The 12583-nt window shown below is 47.3% G+C and overlaps 1 protein-coding gene across 1 annotated transcript in view; it reads left to right on the top strand.

Moving 5' to 3' along the window:
- The window catches only part of PECAM1 (platelet and endothelial cell adhesion molecule 1), a 44184-nt gene that overhangs the window by 18512 nt on the left and 13089 nt on the right, over positions 1–12583 (top strand). The window contains exons 10-13 of the mRNA XM_040331556.1: positions 1136–1163; positions 1271–1341; positions 4234–4290; positions 5001–5069. Coding sequence (XP_040187490.1) covers positions 1136–1163; positions 1271–1341; positions 4234–4290; positions 5001–5069 — 225 coding nt within the window. The remainder of the gene's footprint in view (positions 1–1135; positions 1164–1270; positions 1342–4233; positions 4291–5000; positions 5070–12583) is intronic.

Here is a 12583-nt window from a genome sequence, read left to right as displayed (position 1 = left end):
TCATACAAAGTATCCATGTGAGTAGAGAGATGATGTCATACAAAGTATCCATGTGAGTAGAGAGATGATGTCATACAAAGTATCTATGTGTGTAGAGAGATGATGTCATACAAAGTATCCATGTGAGTAGAGAGATGACGTCATACAAAGTATCCATGTGAGTAGAGGGATGACGTCATACAAAGTATCCATGTGAGTAGAGAGATGATGTCATACAAAGTATCCATGTGAGTAGAGAGATGACGTCATACAAAGTATCCATGTGAGTAGAGAGATGACGTCATACAAAGTATCCATGTGTGTAGAGAGATGATGTCATACAAAGTATCCATGTGAGTAGAGAGATGACATCATACAAAGTATCCATGTGTGTAGAGGGATGACGGCAAAAAAGTATCCATGTGAGTAGAGGGATGACGTCATACAAAGTATCCATGTTAGTAGAGGGATGACGTCATACAAAGTATCCATGTGAGTAGAGGGATGACGTCATACAAAGTATCCATGTGAGTAGAGGGATGACGTCATACAAAGTATCCATGTGAGTAGAGGTATGATGTCATACAAAGTATCCATGTGAGTAGAGAGATGACATCATACAAAGTATCCATGTGAGTATAGGGATGACGTCATACAAAGTATCCATGTGAGTAGAGAGATGATGTCATACAAAATATCCATGTGAGTAGAGGGATGACGTCATACAAAGTATCCATGTGAGTAGAGGGATGACGTCATACAAAGTATCCATGTGAGTAGAGGGATGACGTCATACAAAGTATCCATGTGAGTAGAGGGATGACGTCATACAAAGTATCCATGTGAGTAGAGAGATGATGTCATACAAAGTATCCATGTGAGTAGAGAGATGACATCATACAAAGTATCCATGTGAGTATAGGGATGACGTCATACAAAGTATCCATGTGAGTAGAGGGATGACGTCATACAAAGTATCCATGTGAGTAGAGGGATGACGTCATACAAAGTATCCATGTGAGTAGAGGGATGACGTCATACAAAGTATCCATGTAAATAGAGGGATGACATCACAGATCTCTGAATTCAGAACAACCTCCATTACATTCTGGGATCGGGAATTTTACTTTCTCTTCTTTTTTTGTATCTTTTCCAGGGAAAAACATTTTGAGTGACTCATCGAGGTGCGTCCCGCCGTTCCTGACATTTTCTGTGTAGATCTGTTGTTTTCATCGTTGTCTGATGCCAATTTTAGCAGATTTTCCATGGAAGGTGTGTTTTTGTTTTCCAGATCATCAAAGGCTGTTAATTCCAGCGGTGAGAAGTCAGCGGCAGACGTAAAAAGCGATGACTCGTATTTTGGTGAGCTGCCTAAATCTTCAGTCACTTCCCGAAATCCGTCACTGGGAATCTCTCTGTCACCCGAAGCAATAACCCACAACAACTAGACTTCAGCCCCTGATGGTCCCTTCACTTCCTGTCCTATGGGGGGGGGGGGGTCGTCAGTGAGAATATCAGTGTCATCTGAGGCTACAACCCACAGCAACCAGACCTCATCCAAGAGTAGGGAAGGTCCCCTCACTTCCTGTTCTATGGGGCCCCGTCACTGAGAATCTCAATGTCATTCTAGGCAATACCCCACAGCAACCACGCCCCATCCAAGAGTGGTGAGGGCCTCCAGATGGTCCCTTCACTTCCTGTCCTATGATGGCCCCTCTTTACCAAGAATATCACTGGCATTCCAGGCAATAACCCACAGCAAACAGACCTCATCCAAGAGTAGGGAAGGTCCCCTCACTTCCTGTTCTATGGGGCCCCGTCACTGAGAATCTCACTGTCATTCCAGGCAATACCCCACAGCAACCAGGCCCCATCCAAGAGTGGTGAGGGCCTCCAGATGGTCCCTTCACTTCCTGTCCTATGATGGCCCCTCTTTACCGAGAATATCACTGGCATTCCAGGCAATAACCCACAGCAAACAGACCTCATCCAAGAGTGGGGAAGGTCCCCTCACTTCCTGTTCTATGGGGCCCCGTCACTGAGAATCTCACTGTCATTCCAGGCAATAACCCACAGCAACCAGACCTCATCCAAGAGTGGGGAAGTTCCCCTCACTTCCTGTACTATGGGGCCCCGTCACTGAGAATCTCACTGTCATTTCATGCAATAACCTACAGCAACCAGACCTCATCCAAGAGTAGGGAAGGTCCCGTCACTTCCTGTTCTATGGGACCTCGTTACAAAGAATCTCATTGTCATTTCAGGCAATAACCTACAGCAACCACACCTTGGGAACCCACTGCAACCAGACCCCATCCAAGCGTGGTGAAGGCCTCCCTATGATGGCCCCTCTTTACTGAGAATATCACTGTCATTCCAGGCAATAACCCACAGCAACCAGACCCCATCCAAGAGTGGTGAGGGCCTCCAGATGGTCTCTTCATTTCCTGTGCTATGATGGCCCCTCTTTACCGAGAATATCACTGGCATTCCAGGCAATAACCCACAGCAACCAGACCTCATCCAAGAGTGGGGAAGGTACCCTCACTTCCTGTACTAAAGGGGCTCTGCCACTGAGAATCTCACTGTCATTCCAGGCAAAAACCCACAGCGACCAGACCCCATCCAAGAGTAGTGAGGGCCTCCAGATGGTCCCCTCACTACCTGTCCTATGTGGGGGCCTCGTCAGTGAGAATATCACTGGTATTCCAGGCAATAACCCACAGCAACCAGACCTCATCCAAGAGTGGGGAAGGTCCCCTCACTTCCTGTACTATATGGGTTCCGCCACTGAGAATCTCACTGTCATTTCAGGCAATAACCCACAGCAACCAGACCTCATCCAAGAGTAGGGAAGGTCCCGTCACTTCCTGTTCTATGGGGCCCCGTTACAAAGAATCTCAATGTCATTTCAGGCAATAACCTACAGCATCCAGACCTTATCCAAGAGTAGGGAAGGTCCCCTCACTTCCTGTCATATGGGGGCCCCGCCAGTGAGAATCTCACTGTCATTCTAGGCAAAAACCCTCAGAAACCAGATTTCATACAAGAGTAGTGAAGGCCTCCTGATGATCCCCTCACTTTCTGTCCTATGGAGGCTCCGTCATTCCAGGCAATAACCCACAGCAACCAGACCTCATCCAAGAGTGGGGAAGGTCCCCTCACTTCCTGTTCTATGGGGCCCTGTTACTGAGAATCTCACTGTCATTCCAGGCAATAACCCACTGCAACCAGACCCCATCCAAGCGTGGTGAAGGCCTCCAGATAGTAACTTCACTTCCTGTCCTATGATGGCCCTTCTTTACCGAGAATCTCACTGGCATTCCAGGCAATAACCCACAGCAACCTGACCTTATCCAAGAGTAGGAAAGGTCCCCTTACTTCCTGTCCTACTGGGGCCCCGTCACTGAGAATGTCACGGTCATTCCAGGCAATAACCTACAGCAACCAGACTTCATCCAAGAGTAGGGAAGGTCCCGTCACTTCCTGTTCTATGGGGCCTTGTTACAAAGAATCTCACTGTCATTTCAGGCAATAACCTACAGAAACCAGACCTCATCCAAGAGTAGGGAAGGTCCCCTTACTTCCTGTCCTATGGGGGCCCCGTCAATGAGGATATCACGGTCATTCCAGGCAATAACCTACAGTAACCAGATTTCATCCAAGAGTAGGAAAGGTCCTCTCACTTCCTGTTCTATAGGGCAACCGTTACAAAGGATCTCACTGTCATTCCAGGTGATAGCCCACAGCAACCAGACCTTATCCAAGAGTGGAGAAGGTCCCATGATGGTCCCCTCAATTCCTGTCCTATAGGAGCATCATGGTAGTGGAAGTGATGAGTTCCTTTTTAGGGAAATGGGTTCAGCATTCTTTCTTAGACTAGGGACAATGACACAGAGGTGCCACGACTGCATTATGGCCACTAGGTGGCTCAGACTATCCTAGGAAATAAGTGTGTTCCTCATTTCCATTGAGCGGCCATAATGCCATTATGTCCCCATTCCTACATTCCATCTGCCTAGAATATAGATAGACAGCTATGCATTTTTGTTATAAATACACCACTTAGTGTCAAAGGGAAGGGAAACCCAAAATTGGCACTGGAGCCTGTTCCTTCATAGATGCCCTACTGCCTAGAATTCCCTCTTCAGAAACCACCATTTGTGAACATACAGAACCCCTGACTGCAGGAATCACGGCTCTCTGTGCCATACATTGAATGTGGAGTGTGACAATAATATTATTTAATTGCAGGCAGTGTACAGAATGAAGAAGAGCTACATATCCTGAGAACGGCAGAAGAAACCAACGGTATGAATGTCATTTATCTGATTTTTAGGGACTTTCCCAGTTCCTGCGTGGAAGTCTTTCTGGTTATTAATGATGCAACACCCTCAAATCTTTCATCTCTTATCAGTTATAGAAGATGCATCCCGGCCAGAGCTGAAACTAAAGCCTGGAGACACATACATTGAGTTAAATGGCATTTCATTCCATAATGGCTAATCTGCCCCAATAAACTGGTTTATATGAGAACGCCATCTTGAGATGGTGAAGAGCAATTCCCAGACACACCCACCCCAGGTTCCTTGTTAAATCCTAATGTTATATTAAGGCGCCACAATTAAATTTCTTCCAGTCACCAAACAGATGGGAATCGGTTCTGGAAGTGACTCCCAAAGTACCCTCCCAGTCACCCTGTGAAGTGCTCTCTGAATTCTGCTTGCAGTGGGGTACAGAGTTTAGATGCGTCTCACTGACTGATTTCACTTATTTTGTGATATGTTTCCAATTTCGGATGTATTAAATGTCAGGGAAAAGCAATGAATACACAAAAGTTATTTCTTTTCAGTTTAATGAACATATCTGAACATCATATTGATGGGTGGGGAATTCCCAACTCTGATATCGTTATTAAAGTAATGCAGACAGTGTTGTGTGACCTCTGAGGAGTAAGGTCCCCCACCCAAATTAGGACTCCATCTTCAGCCTCCGTCATTGACTTTGTGTTCTTCCTTCAGGAAACAACCAGCAGAACCATGAAGTAGAGTACACAGAGGCCGACGGTTCAGCACCGGATCCTCATCACGGTGAGAGTCACATTTTCCCCTTATAAAGGATACAATGCTAAACTGATACAATGTCACCATAATACAATGATACAATCTCCTTATAAGGATACAATGCTAAACTGATACAATGTCACCATAATACAATGATACAATCCCCTTATAAGGATACAATGCTAAACTGATACAATGTCACCATAATACAATGATACAATCTCCTTATAAGGATACAATGCTAAACTGATACAATGCTAACTTAATACAAATATACAATTCTGCAATAATACAGTGTTTGGGGTCACCGATGTCAATTTGGATCAAAGTCATCTCACAAAGTCCAAAATAATCTGTATCTGGAAGTGACTGCTTTGTATACTGGAGATAAGATTGTCCCAATGTATATTGCACATGCCGTCTTCCCATTGTTTGCAGAAAATGGGAAGACAGCATGGCCTGGATCCCTATTGTATACTGCACATGGTTTGTTTCATTATACATGGAATACAGGGAGCTGCATGGCCTAGATATATGGCTCCCCCATTGTATTCTGCACATGTTTTGTTCCATTATATATAAAATATAAGGGGGACTGAATTGCATGGATATATGGCACCCCCATTGTATACTGCATGTGGTTTGTTCCATTATATATGAAATATAAGGGGGCTGCATGGCCTGGATATATGGCTCCCCCATTGTATACTGCATGTGGTTTGTTCCATTATATATGGAATATAAGGGGGCTACATGGTCTGGATATATGGCTCCCCCATTGTATAATGCACATGGTTTGTTCCATTATATATGGAATATAAGGGGGCTACATGGTCTGGATATATGGCTCCCCCATTGTATTCTGCACATTGTTTGTTCCATTATATATGGAATATAAGGGGCTGGATGGTCTGTATGTATGGCAGCCCCATTGTATAATGCACATGGTTTGTTCCATTCCATATGGAATATAAGGGGGGCTGCATTCCCTGGATATATGGCTTCCCCATTGTATACTGCCGGTGGTCTGCTTCCCCATTGTATACTGCTCATGGTTTGTTCCAACATCCATCAAATATAGTGGGACTGTATGGTCTGGATTATGCCTCCCCTATTGTATACTGCATATTGTCCTTTGTTTAGAAAGTATGGAGACCCTTGGTCTAGATTTATGCTTCCCATTCAAGTTCTGGCTGACACCCATAAAAGGGACAAAAAGTCTATAAAAAAATGTTCACAGAGGGTTTTGAAAGGCGTTGAATTGAGTTAAGTTCCGTCCATATAGCAACATGGCCAAGGGGATAGTGAAGTACAGAGTGGAAATGTAGTCTTTCATTTTGTTGGAGAAATACTAGGAGGCAAATCGAAGATAATGTGCCTAACTTCAGTTTGAAGCTTCTCGTATTTGAACTTTTCCCCCTGTTTTTGGTGTCAGAGTATGTTCATAAAACCTGGGCTCCTTCAGTGGTGTCTCTATCGGAGTGACCCTTCGGTGTGCCTCTGTCAGAGTGACCATTGGGTGGTGCCTATGTTGGAGTGAACATTGGGTGGGGCCTCTATCGGAGTGACCCTTCGGTGGTGCCTCTGTCGGAGTGACCCATCAGTGGTGCCTCTATCAGAGTGACCCTTCGGTGGTGCCTCTATCGGAGTGACCCTTCGGTGGTGCCTCTGTCGGAGTGACCCATCAGTGGTGCCTCTGTCGGAGTGACCCTTTGGTGGTGCCTCTGTCGGAGTGACCCATTGTGGTGCCTCTGTTGAAGTGACCCATCGTAGTGCCTCTGTCCAAGCAACCCTTCGGTGGTGCCTCTGTCAGAGTGACCATTGGGTGGTGCCTATGTCGGAGTGACCCTTCGGTGGTGCCTCTGTTGGAGTGGCCCTTCGGTGGTGCCTCTGTCGGAGTGACCCTTCGGTGGTGCCTCTGTTGGAGTGGCCCTTCGGTGGTGCCTCTGTCGGAGTGACCCTTCGGTGGTGCCTCTGTCGGAGTGGCCCTTCGGTGGTGCCTCTGTCGGAGTGACCCTTTGGTGGTGCCTCTGTCGGAGTGACCCATGGGTGGTGCCTCTGTCGTGACCCTTTGGTGGTGCCTCTGCCAGGGTTGCAGAGGCTCCTGTACTGTACACTAACGCCAAGTTCTAGTACAGAGTCATTATGGAGCTCTGTACTAGAAAGCTCACACTCCAGGAATGGTATCACTTCCTCTTCTGGGATTCTTCGCAGCATCTAGTTGCCTTCCTGTTGAAAAGGATCCGATTGAGAGTTCCTCTGCAGGTCTCAGCTCCACGATAATCATCAGCTGAGAAAACCTTCATTCTCCTCCATGACAATGGCAGATTGTGTCTGAGAAAGCAGAACTACATCTGTGGTCTTCAGGGGATTGGGGCATTAAATGTGTACATTAAACTCTAGAACAATGTCGGGTTCCTGTGGTGGAGATCACTCTTACAGCTGGGAATGTCACTACTGGGACTCAGTGGCGGCTGGTGCTCCAAATTTTTTGGGGGGGGCACAAACAAACTGAAAAAAAAAACATCAATTGCAGCCACTGTGCCCATCAAATGCCGCCACTGTGCCAATCAATTGTCACCAGTTTGCCCCATCAATTGCCGCCAACTTGCCCCATCAAATGGCACCAGTTTGCCCCATCAATATCTGCCAGTTTGCTCCACCAATAGCTGCCAGTTTGCCCCGTCAATAGCCGCCAGTTTTTCCCGTCAATAGCCGCCAGTTTGCTCCATCAAATGCCGCCAGTTTGTCCCATCAAATGATGCCAGTTTGCCCCATCAAATGATGTCAGATTTCCCCATCAAATGCCGCCAGTTTGCCCCATCAAATGATGCCAGTTTGCCCCATTAAACTGATCTTAACAATGTTTAGCTAAGAAGGAACATGCTGACAATAGCTGAGAGCAGAGTGACCTAAGGAGTTAGCTTATCAGTGCGCTTTTCTCTGCCTTCATTGGCCCAGATTCAGTAAGATTTGCGCATAAATTACGGAGGCACAGGGCAACGATTTTGCCCTGCGCCCCTGCAAATTTGCGCCGCTGCCCTCGATTCACGGAGCAGTATCTCCGTAAATTGCGAGGGCGTAAGCGCGCAATTGCTTACTGAATCTGGGCCATTGTCCAATCAGTTCACTTGCTTGTGGTTTAGTTCCACAGTAACTGGACTGTGAAGGTAGAGAAGCTAACTCCTTCTAGTGTCAACATGTTCCATCCTAGTTCATCTAAAGACTGTTAGGACCTAGTTCACCTGCTGGCGTTATTGAGGCTCCTTGGGCTGGGAGTGGGGAGGTGACTGAGCTGTATTCCTCCACTATAGTAAGAGAGGTTCTGCTGTGAATTTAACAACTGACAGGGGTGGTTCCAGCAAGCAAGCAAGTCTCTGGCTAGCAGGCAAAACAATGAAGTGAAAGGAGGAACTAAATACCCTCCCAGCAGCCAGCGTGGGGTGGAAACTGATTACTGGGATCTACTAGGTGACTCCCGCTGGTAAACACTGGAACTACAACTTTCGGTCCAGGGAACCACAGTTCCACCAGCAGATGATCTAGGTCCTAGCAATCTTTTATCACATGAGCTGAGAGGGAACATGCTGACACTAGAAGGAGTTATCTTATCAGTGTGCTTCTCTACTTTCATTGTCCAGTCACCGACTGGGGGCAGGAAGGTGATCTAGCTGTATTGCTCCACTATAGGTTCTGCTGTGAATTTAAGAACAGACAATTTGGTTCCAGCAAACAAGCAGGTCTCTGGCTAGCAGGCAAAACACTGAAACAAGATGCATTAGTAGAGGAGGAACTAAATACCCTCCCAGCACCAGGTGAAAACTGATATACTGGGATCTGCTGGCTGCTGCAAGACACCCACTGGTGGACACTGGAACTACAACCCTTTGCCCAGGCAGCCACAGTGCCACCAGAAGTTGAACTAGGTTCTAACCGTCTTTAGCACATGAGTTGAGAAGGAACATGCTGACACTAGAAGGAGTTAGCTTATGGGTGTGCTTCTCTACTTTCACTGTCCAGTCACCGAGGAACTAATCACTGAAGCAAGAACACTGAAACAAGAGCAAGAGGCACTAGTAAAGGAGGAACTAAATACCCTCCCAATAGCCAGAACCAGGTGAAAAAGGATTTACTGGGATCTGTTGGCTGCTGTGAGACACCCACTGGTGGACACTGGAACTACAACCCTTTTTTCCAGGGAGCCACAGTGCCACCAGCAGGTGAACTAGGTCCTAACAGTCTTTAGCCGATGAGCTGAGACGGAACATGTTGACACTAGGAGTTAGCTTCTCTACCTTCACTGTCTAGTCACCGTGGAACTAAACGCTGAAACAAGAACACTGAAACAAGGGCAAGAGGCACTGGTAAAGGAGGAACTAAATACTCTCCCAACAGCCAGAACCAGGTAAAAACTGATTTACTGGGATCTACTGACTGCTGCGAGACACCCACTGGTGGACACTGGAACTACAAGCCTTTGCCCAGGGAGCCACAGTGCCACCAGCAAGTGAACTAGGTCCTAACAGTCTTTAGCACATGAGCTGAGAAGGAAAACACTGACACTAGAAGAAGTTATCTTATCAGTGTGCTTCTCTACTTCCACTGTCCAGTCACCGAGGAACTAATCACTGAAGCAAGAACACTGAAACAAGAGCAAGAGGCACTAGTAAAGGAGGAACTAAATACCCTCCCAGCAGCCAGAACCAGGTGAAAACTGATTTATTGGGATCTGTTGGCTGCTGCGAGACACCCACTGGTGGACACTGGAACTACAACCCTTTGCCCAGGGAGCCACAGTGCCACCAGCAGGTTAACTAGGTCCTAACAGTCTTTAGCCGATGAACTAGGACGGAACATGTTGACACTATAAGGAGTTAGCTTCTCTACCTTCATAGTCCAGTCACCGTGGAACTAAACCACAGTGCCACCAGCAAGTGAACTAGGTCCTAACAGTCTTTAGCACATGAGCTGAGAAGGAAAACACTGACACTAGAAGAAGTTATCTTATCAGTGTGCATCTCTACTTCCAATGTCCAGTCACCGAGGAACTAAACACTGAAGCAAGAACACTGAAACAAGAGCAAGAGGCACTAGTAAAGGAGGAACTAAATACCCTCCCAGCAGCCAGAACCAGGTGAAAACTGATTTATTGGGATCTGTTGGCTGCTGCGAGACACCCACTGGTGGACACTGGAACTACAACCCTTTGCCCAGGGAGCCACAGTGCCACCAGCAGGTTAACTAGGTCCTAACAGTCTTTAGCCGATGAACTAGGACGGAACATGTTGATACTATAAGGAGTTAGCTTCTCTACCTTCACAGTCCAGTCACCATGGAACTAAACCACAGTGCCACCAGCAAGTGAACTAGGTCCTAACAGTCTTTAGCACATGAGCTGAGAAGGAAAACACTGACACTAGAAGAAGTTATCTTATCAGTGTGCTTCTCTACTTCCAATGTCCAGTCACCGAGGAACTAAACACTGAAGCAAGAACACTGAAACAAGAGCAAAAGGCACTAGTAAAGGAGGAACTAAATACTCTCCCAGCAGCCATAACCAGGTGAAAACTGATTTACTGGGATCTACTGGCTGCTGCGAGACACCCACTGGTGGACACTGGAACTACAACCCTTTGCACAGGGAGCCACAGTGCCACCAGCAGGTGAACTAGGTCCTAACAGTCTTTAGCACATGAGCTGAGAAGGAACACACTGACACTAGGAGGAGTTATCTTATCAGTGTGCTTCTCTACTTCCAATGTCTAGTCACCAAGGAACTAAACACTGAAGCAAGAACACTGAAACAAGAGCAAGAGGCACTAGTAAAGGAGGGACTAAGTACTCTCCCAGCAGCCAGAACCAGGTGAAAACTGATTTACTGGGATCTACTGGCTGCTGCGAGACACCCACTGGTGGACACTGGAACTACAACCCTTTGCCCAGGGAGCCACAGTGCCACCAGCAGGTGAACTAGGTCCTAACAGTCTTTAGCACATGAGCTGAGAAGGAACGTGATGAGAGTAGAGTGACCTAAGGAGTTAGCTTATTAGTGTGTTTCTCTGCCTTCATTGTCCAATCACCAGTCGGGGGGGGGGGGAGGTGACCAAGCTGTATTGCTCCACTATAATAAGGGAGGACGGGTCACCAGCCTGGTTCTTTTGAAAAATGCAGAACCGGCAATGGTGGTTCCAGTTGTCTTGGCAGTTGGCAATTCATTGTTTAGAAAACCAAAGACACCCTCCAATTTATGAGTTTAAAATGCCAGGGCAACATTACACACGACTTGAAATGACATGTGATTCCCGAGCAACTGTGGAGGGAGACCACGGCATACACTCTCCATCACCTGTTCCCTTCCACATAGGCCGGGCGCTGGCGGGTTATTTCGGGAAGAGTTAAAGCAGCTCATTGTTTGGCGTCTCTTCCTGACGGATGGACAGGAAGGGTGTTCGGCTGAGATAAGGCGGCATCATACGGAGCCCGGCGCACAGATTTCATGTGCCGAGATCCTACGTCTGATAGATCGCATAGCTCGCCACATAAACAAAGTGTTCCCTGGAAACTGTGACACCCCCCATCATTGTCATTATAGGGGGCAGATAAGCTCTGTTTATGAAACCTTCTATCAACTGACTATATGGTGTGGGGGGAGGGGTGAGTGCAGGCGGAGAGCGGGCCCCTCCCCAACGTCGTACTACACGGGGGGCCCCGTCTGTCTTCTAGACTTCGTTTTAAGGGAAATTAAATAAATAAGACTTTGGACCAGATTCTGGTAGATCGCCGCATCTTTGCGGCGGCGTAACGTATCTCATTTACGTTACGCCGCCGCAAGTTTTACGGGCAAGTGCTTGATTCACAAAGCACTTGCCTGTAAAGTTGCGGCGGCGTAGCGTAAATCCTCCGGCGCAAGCCCGCCTAATTCAAATGATCCGGGTAGGGGGCGTGGATCATTTAAATTAGGCGCGTTCCCACGCCAAACGTACTGCGCATGGGCCGTCCCTAAAATTTCCCGATGTGCATTGCGCCAAATGACGTCGCAAGGACGTCATTGGTTTCGACGTTAACATAAATGCCGTCCAGCGCCATTCACGGACGACTTACACAAACGACGTAAATTTTTAAATTTCGACGCGGGAACGACGGCCATACTTAACATTGACTGCGCCTCATATACCCAGGGGCAACTTTACGCGTCGCAAATCTTACGTAAACGTCGTAACTTCACTGCGTCGGTCAGGCATACGTTTGGGAATTCGCGTATTTTGCTAATTTGCATACTCGATCGGGAAAACGACGTCGGCGACACCTAGCGGCGAAAAAAAAATGCATTTAAGATCCGACAGCGTTAGAGCCTTACGCCTGTCGGATCTAATGGATATCTATGCGTAACTGATTCTATGAATCAGGCGCATAGATACGTCGGGCGGACTCAGAGATACGACGGCGTATCAGGCTGCATGCCCTCAACATGGGGGGATGAGTGCTTAGGGGCAGGGGGAGCCTGTGCCCCCACCCCAAAGCACCTTGTCCCCATGTTGATG

This window comes from Rana temporaria, chromosome 12, assembly GCF_905171775.1.
Source record: "Rana temporaria chromosome 12, aRanTem1.1, whole genome shotgun sequence".
Taxonomy (NCBI): domain Eukaryota; kingdom Metazoa; phylum Chordata; class Amphibia; order Anura; family Ranidae; genus Rana; species Rana temporaria.
Note: the sequence above shows the minus strand (reverse complement) of the source record. Positions and strands in the feature narration are given on the sequence as shown.